The 19351-nt window shown below is 40.1% G+C and overlaps 1 protein-coding gene across 1 annotated transcript in view; it reads right to left on the minus strand.

Annotated features, from left to right (window-relative positions):
• dph6 (diphthamine biosynthesis 6) overlaps nt 1-19351 on the minus strand; it is a 71987-nt gene that overhangs the window by 12004 nt on the left and 40632 nt on the right. Inside the window, exon 13 of the mRNA XM_042501344.2 lies at nt 4461-4709. Coding sequence (XP_042357278.2) covers nt 4461-4709 — 249 coding nt within the window. The remainder of the gene's footprint in view (nt 1-4460; nt 4710-19351) is intronic.

Genomic DNA, 19351 nt, shown 5'->3' on the forward strand with positions numbered 1-19351 from the left:
GACCAGCTGAAGAGTGTTGGAGAATGAATGATTTATAACATAAAACTGATTTATTCTGTGGTTTTACCATCATAAGGCCAATTTGTTTTGGAAAGGAAGAGACCTCTGCAGTTAATTTGTCTCCCATAAAAACCTCCTGAACAATGAACATTGAAGAAATTCTAACCTAGAGAAGTTTCATTTAATTGCAATCTGCAATCCTTACCGCTAGATGCCACTAAATCTCTGTAAATCTGACACTGTGGACCTTTAATGCCAATAAGAATGGTATTTAACTTATTTTTTAAAGTAAAGGGGAAAAAAATGAAATTACTTATTTAGGGTTAGGGTTAGGGTTTTGACTTTTTGGGGAAATTCTAGGCGATATTCGGTTTTCTCACTCTGCATGTGGGATTCCTCGAGACTCTATACATTGCCTTGTAAAGGTTTTAGTCATGCAGCAAAATATTGGTGAAATAGATAATTTTCAATAAATTTGCATTTCCAAATATCGTCCAGGGTCCAGTGAATGACAGATAGCTTACCGCTCTGAGCATCCTGACCAGAAATAAAATATGAATGTTATTGGTTCCACTTTCCTGATCTGTTTGACATTAATATGAGAGCAATTCAGTGTTTATAGTGTTTGTTTTTAAAATAAATGTAAGATTTTTTTTTAGATTTATAACAACATTAAAAAAAAATCCACATAATCTAATTCCAATGTCTTAGCATTTTACAACCACTGGAAGACTGATATAAGACATTTTAATACCAATGGAAGATAAAAGGAATTTTAAGGATCCACAGAAACCCTGTGTGAAACTGAATGTACTAAAACTTTAATATTGTGTATGCATGTTTCTATATGTGCACGTGTTGTGCACGTGTGTGTATGTTTCAGACTAGACTGGTCAGACCTCCATTACCTTGGCAGCGAAGTGAGAGGAGGGAATGCTGGCTGACATCCCTACCTGACCAGCGATCGTTTATTAAATTAATCCAATAAAACACAAACTTTGATATATGGTGGAGCTGAGTGCCGGATTGGCAAGTTGGGAGGGCAGGCGGGTGGCAGAAAGTGTGTTTGTGTGTGTGTGTGTGTATGTATGTGTGTACTGAGGGCTCTGCTCTGCTCAACACCAGCCACTTAACACAATCCATCTCATTACTTCATCCCACTTCAGTTTCAGGGCTTGCAGCCATTCCCCCAGCGCTCCCTCGCTCTGTAGGCAGCAGGTAAACGCATGAAGTCTGGATCTGCTGCGCTCAGCTCTCCGCACTGATGGGGTGTGACCTGCCTCTCCTTATGTTTGTTTTCTTTCTCCCCACTTTCCTCCCTGTAACTTGCGTCCGTGCGCCTGGAGCGTGCAGTGGGTTGGAGGGCCAAGAGGCGTGAAAGCCGAACGGTAAACACGGTAATAAGGAAGTGGTGTAAAGGCGGAGAACAGCGGGGAGCTGATGGGACTGCGCTGCTTAGCCAGTTCCCCTACATTTCCTGCCCAGCGGGATGCCTTCAGCATGTGGCTCCATGTCTCAGCACTTACTGTAGTGCTGTCAGTCTGCTATAATATTCCTCCCCAATTCACTCCCTCCATTCACTCTCTTTTCTTAAGACTCCACTCTGAGGCTCATCAGACTGTTTGTGTAAATGAAACACACAGGGCCATGTCAGTTGGGTGAGGGAAAGTTTAAGGGTATGAGGCCATTATAAAACCATGCTAGGGGCTACAGTTACTTCAAAAGTCCTAAGTAAGCAGGAGAGAAATAATGTAAAAAGGGTTTAACTGTGGTATGCAGAGAGAAAACTCCCCACACTGCAAATTCAGTGCTATTAATTTCAATTTATCATAAGTTAAAATTTCAACAAACTTATGATTTCTATTAAAATATTGATGTGATATAAAAGTTTTTTATCCTTAATAACTGAAGAAAAATTAATCCTGCTTCGTAATTATTTTTGTCTTTTTGACATATCTTCAGAGCCGATTATTGCTACACAAAGGGACGTCTGTTTAACATTTATTGACTTATCGCATCAACATCTCCCTGTTCATCAAACCCTTTGCACACACTCTCTCACACACAGGCTCTTTGTGGTTTAATGCACCGTAAATACAATTTCACACTTGTAGCGACTCCAGTATGCTCCCAATTAACCCTGCAAGCTTCTTCATCCACCTGATTAGAGAAATTATCAACGCACAACAACAACATGGCCCTGTGGCTTCACAGATACGGGAGGCACTGGTTGTTTCGATCATTTCACTTCACGGGTCTGCTGTCTGGAAATACACTGACAAGTATACCATTTCTATTTTTGTATATATCGGTGTAAACTGATATAATCCTACATTTGACAGCTGGATTTCAATCAGCATTCACTACTTAATCACATATTACATGTTGTGATTAGATACATTTGGGGGGAAATAAAGAATGCAATTTAGTGTGTACATTCTTAAAAAGAAAATTAAAAAAGAACAGGCGATGTAACTGATTACATCTCCAGTATTGATAATCTAACCTTGTTATTGATCAAAAACAAAATGCAATCTGTCAATCAAATGTTTCCCCTCGTTGGTTTTAATATTTTTTTGTTGTTTTTTTTAATCATCTTTATAAAAAAAAAGAACGGGCAATATTTGATAAATTACATTATTTCCTAGCATAATTTTATGTTTTGAATGGTATCTGTCTCTACATTAACATATTGTATTGTTATTATATCTTATTTTGTTTTTAAAATATATATACAAAACAGTAATGATGAGAATGGTCTATTGCGTACAAACAGGATGCCCTGATTCTTAATTAATTTATTTTAATCCTTTAAATACAATCAAAAATATTAGTGACAAAGAAAATGAAAAAGTCTGTACAAATTAGGTTCCAAACCTATGGAGCTACCTGGTTAAAAAAAAAAATTTAAACTCCTTTTGCTAATATCAACTGTTGGAGGCATTCCTGCTGTCTGTGGGAGTTGTGCTATCGGTGTTTGACCTGAGTTAAACATTCTAATTACAGTCAGTTCAAATGAGCAGCAGTGCTTTGTATAATCCCCACCCCAGGGAGAGAGCATTTCACCTAGTTTAGGATGAAACAGAAGCCCCTCCCTCACCAAAGCTATCTTTCTTCTGCTGCACTTTATACATTTGCACTTGAAGCAGAAGAGAGGGGAAAGTGTGAGGGCCAAGCTGGGAGGTCACCCCGAGATGATCTGCCTCACAGGCAAAGAAAGAGGTCAGGTTAGTAACCCGCCGCCTAAGCTGGCTCTAAGGGGAGAACTCACCTGTTTACAGATGGAGCTGTCAATTAGAGCTGCTTAACCTGAGAATTGGTTGAAAATAAAACATGGTCCCCTGGTGGCAATCCTGGGTCATCTGAATGGATATTTTTGATTGTTCTGACATGGAAGCACAACAGATGGACGGTGTTGTCCATCTTCGCTGACCTGTGACATGAGCCTAGTCTTGTGACCTCCCAAAGCTTTGCCCTTGGTTAGCCTTGTTATCTGAGCAACCTACTCTGCATGTTAAATTAATGGTATACTGTCAAAGCTTTCACGATTTCTATGTCACTGTGAGTTACAAAAAAGTCAAATAAATTCACAAGTAGACGCCAGCTCTTGAGATAAGCTGAACCACAGTCGAATTCAGAAATTATATAATTTTGAAAGCTTGATTTCTGGCCTTAAATAGCACATTTAGAACTTAATATTGCTATACTTTGGTGGAATTGAAGCAAAGTTGACATCCTCTCTCTCGTCTTTAACCCCACTCATCGCTGAATGGAGCCACATGTTGGAGGTGGGCTCCTGCTTTGCTCCCGTAGGCCCTATTCCCTTGGCTAGACAGATTACTGTGGGAGGAGAAGGGCTGCCAGGGGAGACTGGTGCCCCTGTTAGACGTACGGAGCAGGGGTTGTAAGCCGGGGCGGTGGAATGGAGGGAAGGATGGAGGGAGGTGGCAGGAAAGAGGGGTGGAGAGGGGGATAAGCTGCTCTGAGAGTTGAACGGAGCTCCAAAATGGTGTGTGGGGGCAAAGGATTAGGGAAGCTCTAAGGAAGACATCTGCTTCTGTGCCAAGCTCCACATTATCAAAGACACCAGCGTTTCCCACATCATCAACTTTTCATGAGCGCGCTCACTGGTAAATATCAGTCGCAGCGGCTTGCGTCTCAAGGGGGCAGAGAGGGGCGAGGAACTTTCCCTTATTTCACAACTATAAAACACAATTCTGGAAAGGCCCTCCCTGAAAAACTTGGATACCATATCAAGTTTCTCTTCTTTTACTTATTTATCGACACATGGATATCTTTTAATCCATTAAATATGTTTTCATTCTATGCGGGAGTAGTGTCATATTATAAGTTTGATCAATATTTCCTCTGCATCTATAATAAAACAGCCAGTCACTGCTCTTCTTCTTAACCACCGGTATATATTTCATAAACAGAAGGCTCCCTCCACAGAGACTGACCTTCTCTTCCTCTGCAGCCCTCAGCATGCCCTCCCACGCGGCCCTGATGATGGGGATGTCCTGGTGTCTTGTGGTGTAGCAGTGGGCCTGGACAACATGAGCTAAAGTCAAGCTGCTGATCACAGCCTCCAGAACCTTCTTCACATAGCTGAAGGACAAATGGGCCTGCGTCCTGGTGCCAGCCTTTACCAGCTGCATGGTGCACGGCACCAAAGCAATTTGGCCTGCACAGAAAACAGACTCATCCACCTGGAGAAAAGAGCATATAAGAAAACACAGCAATTATTAGCTTTATTATGGTAAAACCAAGATTAATAGCTTTCAGCTAAACTAATACCCACCATTTTAGTTTAGTGTATTAGAATGCTAACATTTGCTACAAAGCACATAGTACAGCTGAGGCTAACAGAAACATTATTAGTTTTGAAGGAATTTGGTCATATACCAAAGTATTGGACAAATTAAAATTTGAATTTGACTATGGGGCAACAAAAAGTTTAAGGGATTGGCAAAGTTATTAGAATTCATCCGAAGGGAAACATGAAGGTCTGAAAAAAAAAGTCATGTCAATCGCTCAAATCGTCGTCAAGACATTTAACACAAAACTACAAATGTGATCGTCATAGTGGTGCTACGTGAAAAGCTTGGAGATCACCAGGGCCATTCAGATTCATCATCCAGGGACCATAAATGTCTCTACAACATTTCATGGCAGTCCATCCAAAAGTTGTTGAGGCATTTCAGTCTTAACCAAAAAAATTGATCAACGACCCACAGACCAATGTTACCATCGCTAGTGCTACGCTGATAGTGTGGCTAAAGCAGCAGCCTCTGGTGCTGAAAATAATGCCAAGGCTGAAGTGCCAAAAATGCAGTTCCTTGAATGGCCACCTGAGGCTGGCTCCAAAAGTGAGTCAATACCCACAGACTTAACTGCAGAAATAAACATGTTTACAGCCTGGTTCAAAAACTGGTTTTGGTCTCTATAGTTAACTTCCCCTTCATGACAACTCTACGGGGGGGTGAATGTTAACAAAGGCAGTTAAATCCACCCAAACATGGTTACCTCTGCTCAGTTCTGGCTTGAAAAATCCATGATGGTAAAAAGCAAAATAAGTAGAAGCCTAAAAATGGAAGTCCACTAACACATGGGTGACGTCCAGGTTGCTACATCATCAAAACAAGTAATGTCTATAGTTTTGTTTGGGTCTTGCCACCTTACACTCCAGTTTCTGAACAGTCATGAAATGTCAATCAAAAACATCTACTTGGTAACATTTATATGTATATAAATATGTATATAATCCAAGCAGTGACTCTAAACATTTGGTTTTCTAGCAAAAGTGTATAAAAAAAAGTTTAAAAAATAAGAACATTAATTTGGACAGCTATGAACTTGAATATATCTATTAAAGCAGACAACTAGATGCAAGAAACAAGTAGTCGAACTTCAGATTACTATTTATTTTTAAAAGTACAATAATTATCAATGAGGTGCTATAATCAAATTAACATTAATTATAAGTGTATGTTTGAATAGCGCTGCATTAATTAACAAGTTCAATTTTTCAGCAGCTTATCACCAACAACTCATTTTACAAGCAGGTATTCTGTGAAAATGTGCCAATGCATCTGCGTTGCACACGTGTTATTTATAAGCATAATTATCCATGTGATAATAAGCTCAATTCTCAGTTAAATACCTTTGTTAGAGTTAAGCTTCTTGCATAATGAAACCTGTGAAAAATCTATCTGTTTAATGCAGAGAGATGAATAGGGATGAGAAGTGACATTAAGGAGGTCAGGTCTTTAGGGACCTTGCAGCTCACCAGTGTCTGAGGTTGGATGGCATTAGAGCTGGACACGAGCTGCTGGTCAATGCAAATAGCTGTTGATGACATGTTGATAATTGCTGGCCTGTGCAGGGACCCTGGAGCACATGCACATCTCCGGGGAGGATGAAAAAGGCCTAAATCAATTGATACAAGGTCCCTCACTGATTAGCAAAGACACAGCCAGAGGTGTCATCTTTTACTGTGAGATTACCAAGGTTATAGGGGCCCACAGGTATTACTTAAGACTTATACCGTATGTCCACTGCATGGTACAGCTCGACTTGACTCATCTTAACCCAACTTAACTCAGTTTGGTACTAGGTCCATTTCTGTATTTTGTTTTCCTCTGCAGATAGTACATCCTCGATGTAGGCTGGATTCTCAGCTGATTCAGAGCTGTCATATTTTAGCCAAATGAAACCGCTGTGAGAGAGAGACTTGCTCAATCCATGAACTTATCGGCAATCAACTGGCAGAGGAACATCTGCACATCAATTCAATGGTGTAGTGCAGTGGTACTTAACCAGGGTTCAGGGGACCCCCAGTGGTCCTTGAGGGAGTTCCTGCAGGTACCCAGTGAGGGACAGTTCACTTTCACTATTTAATTCACTATAGAAGTAAGCTTAAAGTAAGTAGGACCCTGTTTAGACCTGGTATGAGCATGCATTTCAGTGATCCAAACAAAAGTGGAGAGTCACTGTTCATACCTGTGCCTGTCATCCATCTCCAGCTGACCACTTGTGTTCAGTTTTCGTTAATGCCCCGCGTACAGTTATAAAGTCAACACTTTTGCTAGCTGCTCTGTAGCATGCTTGCTATCCTTGTTAGCAGTTGTGTCAGTACAGCTGGAGATGACCCTCCTAAACAGGGTGTAGAAATTTTGATAGTAACTATTCTGATCACAGGGTTCACTTGCTCTATGGTTATCTGCTCAACTGTAGTTGACAACAGCATTATTCATGTTGTACAACCAAATTCTTTCAGATGGAGGTTCCTGAAGCAAAATCGTATCACATCTGTGACCTAAAATATATCAGTTTAGGGATCCTTGACAAAAAACAACAAAAAAAAAACCAGATGAAAACCACTTGTGTAATGTGCAACCCAGTTTTGTGGAATGCCATTTTATTTTTAAATCTATGTTGAGTGAATGAAAAAAAATGCAGTCACTATGGACACTGGCTGTTTTTTGATTCTGCTTTCTAGTACTGGCTCCACTCACTTGGAACATTGACCAAATTTTCCCACAAAAAAAAAGTGTTGGGCACTATGCACAACTTTTTGCTGATGGAAAACCAAAAAAGAGTGACTCAAGTTTAGTACAGCCAAACCGGACACAAATTTGCATTTCCTAAGATAGCAAAGGCATAAGTCCTCCTACTCTCTCTATGATTGGCTAGTACATTGGCTAGTAAACTTCCTCGCCCACTCTTTTCAAACAAACCTTTTGTTTTCTTTACTTGATTCATTTGATAAGGCCTACACTGATGGGTCATGACACAGCATGTTCAAAGGAGGAAAACTGAATATTTTCCCCTTACTGCAATGTGATACTAGCAGTACAAGAGCTAGCCAAACAACTGTTTAGCTAGAGGGCAAACGTGCTCATGGCTATTTCCATAATCAGATGGGTTTGCCATGATCCCCAGCTCCTGGGTTCACTTGTCAACTTTGATGAATCTTCAGCTTCCATCTCTGCTGCTCCAAATTACCGGGACAGTGCGGGAGACAAGAGATGGAGGGAAGACGGGAAGAGGGGTGTGAGTGAGTGAGGGGGAAGAAAGGGAGGCGATAAGGCCCTCGCTGCTTTCAACCAGTTGGATCAATCACCGGATCATTTACCTGCGAGCACAATCTGCCCGAGCCCCTGCATTACTATGTCTGCCTAACATAAAAGCCAGATTCCCACACATCAACAACAAATTGTCATTGGCATTCCATTTATGAGCCATCAAATGCCATCATATCCACTCCTACAAAGAAGGGCTCCATCAGGTTGGACGGGTGGCCAGAATCTCTTAACAAGCTCGTCCCCATGAAAAGAGCTCGCTCCACTTTGAATTCATAAAGGCCGGCTACCATTTGTCGATTTGAATATCAAAAGGGGCTAGCATGGGGCCCCTTGACTGTTAAAGGCAGACTCCCATAGCTTCCACCAAGCAGGTGTGTGATGATCAATTATTAAGGATCCCGCTCTGGTTACTCTTAGTGGGAGGTGGAATTGGGGATTTGGGGGTTTGTGGCGGTGGGGGCACAGCTTTCTGTGGTGAACCTGGATGGGGGGGGGGGGACAGTGGAGAAGGGAGAGCGAATACTATTTACATAAAATTAACAGTTCAAAAGAATGAGTTCACACACCAATCAAACTTGTTAATTGACTGTCAATGGTGTGTCCCTGAATATACAACACAACTACATTATTCATCTTAGGCCTTGACAGGGAAGACAGTCCAATTTGCATGGGCGTTCTAAACGTGATCAACAACCACAATGCCACATGCATTTTTAATAGGCCAGAGATGGGATCCTTTAATATTCATAAGGGTCAAACAATTGTATATGACATTAAACTTTCTATAACAAGGTAAGTATTTTCAAACGCTAGCCTGCGCAGTCTAAATGGCCCACAGAGAAAAGGGTGAATCAATACTACAGTTTGTTTCGGTTGTACTGCTTCCTAATAATTTCTGGTATTTCCTGTCATAGCTTGTTAAATTTTGCAGAAATTTTTGTTTTTTGTTTCTGCATTCATGAGCATTTCCCCCCCTAATTCTTAGATTGGTTTGTCCAACTGAAAAGAACATACAGTAGCTATGGGTGTGCAATATGATCAAACTTTCTATCACTATAAATATCAAAGATGTATCTAATTTTTGATATAGAAGAAGAAGAGGGTAGATTTATTAGTCATTTTTTAAACAAAATTTTTAAAAAAATTAAATTTGTTCTTGATCCTGTAATATTTTATGATATTCAAAAAAATTCAAGAAGATTAAAATGTTAAACTCACGTTTATTCCATTTAGTCAGCTGGTCATATGTTTGTTTTTAATCTACACAATAAAATTAAGAATTAATTTTAAAAAAGAACTGCAAACATTATCACTGATACTTTTGTAACTATGGTCACATTGTAGAGGCAATATAACAATGATATTGAAAGGTCGACCAGCCCTAACAGTAAAAAATCATCCTATTTTCTGTATAGTTTAAAAAACCACTAAAGATGTGGATGTGGAGTAAGCTGGTAGTTGTTTCTGGTCTGGTTTCTGAATTTGAGCATTTTTATTGTCTTTGATGACTTTAAGACATTGATGTTTGTGTGTTTTTTTATTGTGTATTAGTGTAAAAATGGGATATTAGTAGCAAATGTATGTCATTCTTTATTTGGGAAGACTTCAGGACTGCAATGGAAAAAGAGTTACGTGACTGTACTGCAATATTGTGATGCATTTTAGTACTGTATGTGTATTTGTCTACTGTATTTTAATATATTAAAAAAATCAATCAATCAAAAACAGACCACAAGGCACTATTTCCTTCTTAGTATTAACTAAGTACCTTCTTTTGTTCCCACTTTATCAACGTTTATTTCATGTCTAAAACACCATCACATTTCTAATAAACCTAATGACATGTCAAAAGGTCACCATTCTCTCTCTCCATCCCTGTGAGCTGCAGACGGTAACGTACATGTAGATGTACTCAGGGAGCGCCTGGCTGTATCCGCTCCTAACCCTTAACGGTGTCTCGTTTCAGGCTGGTGTGTCTAAGGTGTTTCTAATTGCACTTTTTTGTCAAAGAGCTCCCCGAGATGACCAGACAGTGCTAGACTATATTCACATTGGTGTTGGAGCCCTCTGGGCCCCCATCGTGTTGAGGACGTCTCCGAGTGTCATTAGCAGAGCTTTGGAATGGTATGGATGAACCGGGCTGGCCTGGATAAAATGACCTGGTATTGACGAACAGTCAGGTTTTTCTGCCTGGTTCCAAGGACAGAGAGAGGTGGAAAACTGCTCCATCGCTCCTATCAGATATGCTAATGGTCACATTTCTCCCCATTGAGACCTCATGCATAATTTAACCAGGAAAATGATAATACAAAATGTGTAAAATAGGTTAGATTAATATGGTGTAACTTTTCCCTCATGCAAGGACACATGTAGCCAAGCTAAAAGGGTAATGGCAGCATAGTATCAGCTACACAATTAAGTGAAAAATGTAATTAATATTTGTGATCTGTCCTTCCGTGGAAATGTTACATGTTGTGAGTGTTGTTTAAAGCCTCACCATGAAGTAAGAGAAATGAGCATCCTCAGAGAGCCAGGCGTTACTACTGAGAGCTAACATTTTTTTTAAAGATAATTTTTGAAAGTTGTTGCCTTTATAAAATAGTTTATAGCTAATATAGGCAAACTCTTAAAGGAGTATGATGTGAATTGAAATAGATTCAAACCAAGAATGCTACATTGACATTGTATGCTCCATTCTAAACTTAATTTGATCTGAATTTACTTTAAATAGGACATTCACTTTTAATCCCTGATGGAACATTCCTAATATATGTGACAAATTTCCAAATTTCTGTCCAGACACTTTTTTCACTTTAGTAATTTTCTTCTCTTCTTGAATATTTTAGGGTTGGCAAATAGCTCAGAATAGTTCAAAATGTCAGGATCAAAAAACTGAGGTTGAAGTTTTGTTGAATGTATTTAAGTGCATATATTATTTCAGCTTTTTTGGCAGGGATTTGATATGCAACGACTGTTTAATCCTTGTGTGGTGGATGGCAGTTTGTCAGGGATGTGTGCTGTGATTTCATCTTGAACTGGCTTCAAGTCTGTGGGGCTCTTTCAGCATTAGTGCATTCAAAGCAGATCACGTCTGGGAGTGGGAAATGATAAGAGATGGGCTCATGTTGTGCTGCGCCCTGAGGAAATCCTGCCTCTTCTGACACCTCATTTCTACAAATACAAACCTTTCAGGAGAACCACGACCGTTCTTCCCTCCGCAGAATCTCTCCCCATGTTAGACTTCTCATTTAAGGCTTCATGGGAAGGGGGAGGGAGATATTTGCCTTTTTTATTCCATCCTCTTTTTTACCCCCACTATCTCTATTTTTTTCTTCCTGTTTGTGCTCCAGTTTGAGCCTAACCCCTGTATGCTCAACTGTCACACAAAATCAGTGTTACTTAAACGGCGACATAAATAGCCGTATGAAGTGCACAAAGAAAGGCAAGTATAGGGCACTTCTGAATGCATTCTCTCAGGTTTAAAACTGCGCATTTATTCAGAAAACGAACCATAAGCATATGCTTAAAACGCAAGGTTGTTACAACGACAAATAGTACACTAAAAATTACACAACTATAATGAGCCATTGTTGAGGCAACGTGTGGTCAGTCTGAGCTAAGGGACACTGACCTTTCCCCAACCCCCACCTTCTCTATGTGGATTTTTCTGTTGTGCCTGTACGTCTGCCCACGACATGCCCACTCCATAGACACTGAAGCGTGCGGAAGAGTAACACTGTCATGTCAGCTCTGGTCAACTTTATGGTGGTCAGGAGCTGCCGCTCAGTGCTATAACCAAGGTCAGGGGAGCCTGACTGCTGGATGCTCAGGGAGACACATCTGAATGCCAACAGGCATGAATAAACGAATACATAAATAAATCTTTCCATCATCATAAAAAAAGATTTTTTTCACCACAAAATACAACTACTTTTGATACAATTTGGTATGTTTTTGTGTTTTGTTCTTGCGTATATTTACTGTTGCAATAATGAGGAAATGGGATCAAATATAACAACAAATACTCAACACTGATGTAATAAAATTGTCTGTTGTTGTGCCACACCAGAGCTTGGCTGTGGATGAAGAGTGATGGAGGGGCATGTTTTTTCATTGCGTTAGGCAAAATGCCCCTGCTGCCTTCAACTGTCCCGACCTCACATTTTTTGACAAATTGGTTGTGAGGCTTTTACGACTGACGCACATATCGCAAAAATCATTTCTGCCAAGCTTCCTCTATGACCTGCCCGTGGGACATGACAAGCCCCTCCATGCATCGCTCTATCAAACCGAATCTTTCCAGGACAATGCAAATTATGACAAATTCCATCATCCTGCATTATGCGCTTTCCTGCTAATCTCCCTAATTCGAGAGAATCGGGGAGGGTCTCGCTGTTTCAGCTGAGGGGCATGTTGTCTGATTGAATGATGCTGAAACTGCAACCCTCAAACCCCCGTTCTTTCTCCCTTCCTAGCTGTGACCACCTCGTCTCTTCTGTCTTTTCATATTTTTCCTCTGTTTGAAGCTATGTCTCTCAGTCTGGCTGGTAATGGAAGCACTAACTTAACCTGGGCACAAAGAAATTATGTCAACACAGAGTGGCATTAAAGCGTAACTGTCAGTAGTGGTGAAGTTAAGTATGTCTCTCTGTGTGTGACAGAGTGTGTGTATGATATGAAGGATAGGGCTGCAGTGTGAAGTGTCTATTCTGCAGGAGACAGTGTGAATGTCAAAGACAAATCATCTGCTTGTGACCCAGCAACATGAAGCTGCTGGTCTAGAGAGAGAAGCTGCTCATGTCCACATCCAAAACATCCAGTTAAACACACACACAAACACAGCTTGTACTGGACACAGCATGAAGTTCACAAATAAAATATGAACAACAGACAAAAGACTGACTGAACAAGATGGTGCAGAAAATGTAAAGGGGAGCAAAAACCATTGTAGTCCCCTCTGGTCTCAACAGATGGCAGTATGGCTGCATTAAAAAGACAGCGGGAGTATCAACAATGCTGTTCACACAAAGTCCACTCAATCCATGGACAGGCTAGCTCGACAGCATCGGAGTCTTCTTGGATTTTCTTCTTTCTTTTTTTTTTTGGCAAAGTCAAAATGTTTGCATAAATAAACCCAAATTCCACCAGTGAAATGCATGAATATGAATGAAGGAAAATATGGGAGAAAATTTTAAAAATAGTATTACAAATTGTTTGGGGGTTTTCATTTCAAAATCTTGCAAAAGTGTTGTTCTGTCTTTATTTTTATAATTCAAAGAATGAAAATCCAATGTGGCTGAAATGTGTCAAGTAAAAACTAAAACAAAAATTTAAAAAGAAAGAATTTAGAAGAAATCCTTGCGTGTACTTGCTTTGTAAATATTCAAAATTATGTTATCTTACTGTAAATGTGCACCAAAGATAATAAATTCTCACTATTTCTGTGTTGAAAATGAACTGATTCCCCACTGAAAAGTAAAGCAAATACTCACGTGTGAGCATCAAATATAACTCAATACATTTCGACATGTGGAAAATATTGTGTGTACTCTATATTATATTGAATGAACTCTTACCCTGAGCATCTCAACTGCATTATATTACCCAGACTTACGAGGCCTGACATCCCCTTACATAATAAATCCATAATATCAATAATAAATATATATTAAAAGTGAACATGCCGATATGTCCACAGAAAAAAACAGGGGGCTGTATATAATTCATCTGCAGCAGTTTTTACCTCGGTAAAACGTGCTTTGATGACAATGGCATTTAAAAAAATGAATGACCCAGGTTAAAAGTTACTACTCCGAAGAATTGCTCCATGGGAAATTTATGATGAAGCGAGTGGCCAAAAGTAAATGGCGCTAACTCTTGTCTGACTCGTCTGTAGTACTGCTAAAAAAAATCAGTTAATAAATGAAGACGGAATGGCAATGCTGGCACACTGTTGCATGTGGATGTAATAATCATTTCTAACCAGAGGCGCTGACTGCCACTTTTAATGTGTGTAACTTATGGAATCGCAGGAGCTTTGGAGGAGAGCATGATAATTATAGCAGTTTCCTAAAATACACAAACTACAGTGCAGGGCTGTGCAGCAGTCAGTAGGTGAATCTGCTGCAGTAACAAGCCGTCTCTAACAGTCTGGGTTGGTGACAATTATTGTTATAAACTCTGTATGTGTTGGCAACATATCTATCATGTATTATCTTATATTTCTTTGCTAACAAAACAATATTAATTTATTGTTACTTTTCAATTATTAATTAATTTATTAAAATGCTAGACAACTTTATTCAATTCTGTTTGACTGATAGCTATAAATCAAAAATGTGACAGCATAATTTGCTTTTTATTTAAGTATTATTAATTCTCTTACTAGATTTCTCTTATGTTTCAGCATCACTTATTTGGGGTGAAAGAATTTTGCTGTGAGTGAAATACTGAAAAGTTACAGGGTTATATTTCTCACTAACGCTGCTCCCTATTAGTCTCTGTATGTCACCACACTTGTATGTCTGGCTCCTGTATTCTTCTGTCTGTATTTGCCACACATGTGTATATTTCACAAGAAGCATCTTCCAGACCCTCCCTAGCTGTGTGTTTTTGTGTGTGTGTGTGTTTGTGTGTGTGTGTGCCCTGTCAGCTATGCCCTCTCGTCACTGCAGGGGGAAGAAACACACCCGGGCAGCTCTGAATATAGTGGCTAGTTACCATAGTAATGGGATGGTCATACGTCTCTCCTCTCCCAGACAGTGATGGGAGTGGACAGGACACGCCGCTATGCTTTTTATCTATGCATTTGGTATTCAGTTATTTCATTCCGCAAATAAAAAAGCCGCACCACCGCACCGCTCCTTTCTCTGTATTCAAATAAGAAAGGGTAAAATGGGGTTGTAAATAGTTGGATATGGGGTAATAATTCACACGCAGGACTACAAATAATGATGTGTTTTGAGTGTTTGTGATTGCAATTGTAATAGCGCGAGTGTCATGGCAGATATCGGCTGCGGAGGGATCTATACATGATGCTTTTCACATGCCCTCTTGATGTCATCAGCAATGACAAAGTGAGTAGAAAACAAGCACGCACACACATGCACACTCATGGATCATGTGGTTGCCTTAAATTAAAAAGCTAGAGTCTACTATTTATCAAATAAAATCATATTCATGCGTCATAACTCGATATATTATTGTGCATTCCTTTAAATGTTCTAATTTATTCTATTCTTAAAATGTAGCAACAAAAAAAAAGCTTTTTTAAAAAAAGGCACTAGGGATGGGTATCACCCGAGGCCCCACGATACAGTTAAATCACAATATTTAAGTCAAAATACCATTTTATTTTGATCTTAAACATGTTGTCATATGCTGACAATTGCGATGACATACATTACAATATGTTGCAAGTTATTATCTTTTTTTTCCAACTGCAAAGATGTCTCCAAATGTAAACTGTTTTATCTTAGATAGATAGAAGATAAAGTTTTACATCAGTTTATCTCACTTTAATAATTTATTTGTTACAAAATGTATCTGGCAGATGGTAAAAGCAATTTCATTAATTATAGTCATAGACTACCAAAAGTTTAATTTCTATTTGTAATTTTAATAATTCTTTTTTTTTTTAAATGGCGTTCATGTAACAATAATGCAATTCAAAAATATTTCCATACCCTGTATTGTTTTTTTCCCCAATCTTTGTAGAGACCTATGTCTTGAGGGTTCCCATATGAGTTAGGCTGGTCCACATACACACGACATATATATATTTATATGCATATCTAGTATAAGTGTATCTCCACATCCTTCAGTTTGTAAAAAGAGGAAGAGGGGACAGTGGCGGTGGCTATGCTGCCCCTGCCTCCCGTGGCTTGTTGACATGAACCAAGGCAGTCAGGCACCAATAATACATGAAGAGCTGTTCAAAGGCAATTAGGATCAGTTGTCAGGACCGGGCCCATTAATGAGTGGGAGTGTGGCAGGGGCCGGGGCAGAGGCACAGCGTCGGCGTAACGCGGCCGCGTGAGAGTCGATGCACTCTGACAGATCCAGTCCTTCCCCTGTCCTCGCCTGGTACAAGCTGATACCAGTCTGTCCCCACGTGGTGCAGCAGCAGCAGAGGCACAGAGTATTGCATTAAAGAATGCACTGACTCCTGAAAATGACCACCGCCATGGCAGGTCAGCCTCTACGCCGTCACAGCAGGAGAGAAAGTGAAAGGGGGGTGTGGGAAGGGGTTGGGAGGAACATAATTACCTCCTCTGCCGTCTACCACTTCCCATAAAACTGCCCCCCTCATCAGATTAAAAACGTAGTCTGATATGACCTCTCACACATATGTGATCACATTTACAGGCAGCCCAGCCCGTGTCCAAAAGCTGCAGCAATGTCCCTGGACAGAGCTATGTCCATGTGTCAACGCAGATATACGTCTTCGGATGTGGAAGATCCTTTTTTTTTGCACACAAGACAGTGTTGAAGCACCCATGTTAGTCAACAGACCTGCACAAGAGCAAACATTTGCCATCGAACAATTAGGTGCTGATGATTTGAGATAACGTGTGCACACTCAAATTGTCCATTTGTTTGCCTTTGCATACATCTTTATTGAACTGCATGTCAATCAAAGCAGTTTGAACGCTGTAAACCTGTCCTGTCAGTCATGAGTGTGTTACAGTGAGTCACCTGTGACTCGTTTTAATGACCAAACCGGTTTACCTTGTCACACAGCCAGGGCCTCTCACAAAGAGTGCACAGGTGTACGTGTGTGTCTGTGTGTGTGTGTAAGACCTGGCCTCGGGGCATACAGCCGACATGCCATTGCAGCAAAGTCTTACTGGGTTTGATCAGCGTGTTTCGTGTGTGTCCGGCTCAAGTGAAGACAGTTGACCCCAGTGTTTGGGTAGGATGAGTAAAGCCCACAGAGACACACTCAGGTGATGTACAGAGACAGGAAGTGAATCGATGCTGGCTGGGGAAAGGCTGTGAGGTGAAGCCCGACTGTCAGTCAAAAAGCCTTTCTGACTCTCCCCAGACAAAAGGTTCAACTCACTGCACACAATTCAGGCATTCAGGAAAGGAAACAAGCAGCCTATTCTCCTTGTGCCTTTGGTGAAATGAAAAGAAAAAAAAAACAAATCTGTGTTAACATCCTCCAATGCAACTAGGAGCAAGTAAGTACAAGTGCTGAAGAGCGCCGTAGTTTTGAGAAGCCTTCACTCTCATGACTGCTCAAACCGCTGAGCCTTCAAAGACCTCATTTTTCATCGACTCAATTACTCGACAACTGTTCCCCTCCTGGTCCCACCCCTTTCTCCCTGCCTCATCTCCCCTCCTCCTCCGGTTGGAAGTGATCATTTGTTCTTTATTAAACTTGATAACATCCCTTGCATTGTCTGAGCGTGCACGCCGGAGAGCCGCCCCTACTGTTCTAGCCTCCAGCACTTCGTATTATTGGTGCATTATTTCACGCATGCCCTCCTCTTTTATCAAGCGCTTTTGAAGTAATGTTAATAGACTAGAAAATTGAGACATTTATGAAGTATGGGCCGTGTTTATGAAAAAATCCATAAAGTATGACAGGGGAGAGGTGAGATAAAAGCAAGGTTTTAATAGATTATGGCAAACAGGGGAGAGGCGTCAGATGCTGACAGGCACCTCCTCCGAGATCCCTCATATTTTATGGGATTAATTTTGTTGTATTAGAAATGAAGTTAAATGTCCTAATTAATCTGTTCGTGCTGCATGAATACCTCCCCGAACGCAGATGCATGCACTGTTTTTTGGCTAATTACTCTTCTGTGGTAATTGAGGTAGATGTAGTCTCTAGATGTAGACTGAGGAAGTTTGGGGAGGGTGTTTGATGTGATGGAGAGAAGATGAGGGAGGGGGCTGCTGAATTGTGCATGTTGGCTCTTTTACTGTAGTGAAACATTCTGGGTGAGAACAACAAACCATAAAACTAAAGCACTTAGCTTAATTTCTGCTATTCATCACTAACATTTGTGCTTTCTCACTCGCCACACTGGCTCATATTTAGCTGTCAGCCCCTTGATTGTAAAGCAGGGCTGCTGTCTTTACAAACTCATTGTGCAGTATTTGTTCTCCTGCAACATTTCTAATGAAAATCAGTGCGACATTTGGTTTAAAACATAAATGGAGAGTGATAGATTAAACACATATTTTTCCTCTTATCTGTAGTGCTATTTATCAATTTAGATTATTTTCATGTGAGTGCTAGAAGATATCGGCCATAGAGATATCTGCATTCTCTCAAATATAGTGAAACTAGTCAAATATTGTGAAACTAGATGGCATTCAGCTTGTTGTGCTAAAATGCCAAAAAAAAGAAAAAAGAAAAGATTAAAAAAACTTAACAGCAATGTCTCTTTCCAGAAATCATGATCGGGTCACTCAAGATAATCCACAGACGTTGTGAGCAGTTTTATATAGGAACTATTTTCTTTCTACCAAACTACACCAGCCAACCAAACTGTGCAGAAGGAAGTGTGCATCTACTCATGGACGAGAGGCTAATGCTTGTGGCAGTTGTAGACATTAAAGGCTACCCTTTTAGCTGAATTGCAGAATTAGCAAGCTTAGTGGTGATAGGTTAGCTAGCAGTAGATTTTAAGGTGAACTGTCCCTTTAAAATTGTATAATATTGTAAGACAGCATGGATGTATACCACGTAGCCACAAAGTCGATGATTTTTATCACGTATCCCATCTCTCTCATCTCATGTCTCCTGTCACTCTCTTGTAGTGTTGTCAAGAATATCCATTCAGCGAAACATATTAATTCTAATATTTTTTGTCTTTTTTTCACAGTATTGAAACACTGGTAATGGCTCTGCTTTCTCGCTGTCTCTTATTGTTAATGTTTACAACAATTATTCTGCTGCTCTCGGGCTACTAACCAGGAAAGGAAGTCGTCATTGTCATGTTAAAGCCTTATTTTATTTACCTTTTAACAAAGAATCTTAACTTGTATGCCCTCAATGTCAAATCTAAGTTAGAAAGTCTAGTACAGTGACAACACTATTCTTTACAGTCAAGTTCTTAAAATGATCTTTGATAATATTATCTATATCAGAGATACCCAACCTGCTTTTTCTGGGGGTCATTGGAAATTGACAGGAGGCGGAGGGACAGTTTCTAGGAATTAAAAAAATCCAGAACTCAGCCCAGATCATTATGGAGAGGTCCGAGGATCCATCTATCCTTTTCATAAACAAGATCTATTTCAATGCT

This window comes from Plectropomus leopardus, chromosome 14, assembly GCF_026936395.1.
Source record: "Plectropomus leopardus strain MGB_pleo_1.0 chromosome 14, ASM2693639v1, whole genome shotgun sequence".
Taxonomy (NCBI): Eukaryota; Metazoa; Chordata; class Actinopteri; order Perciformes; family Serranidae; genus Plectropomus; species Plectropomus leopardus.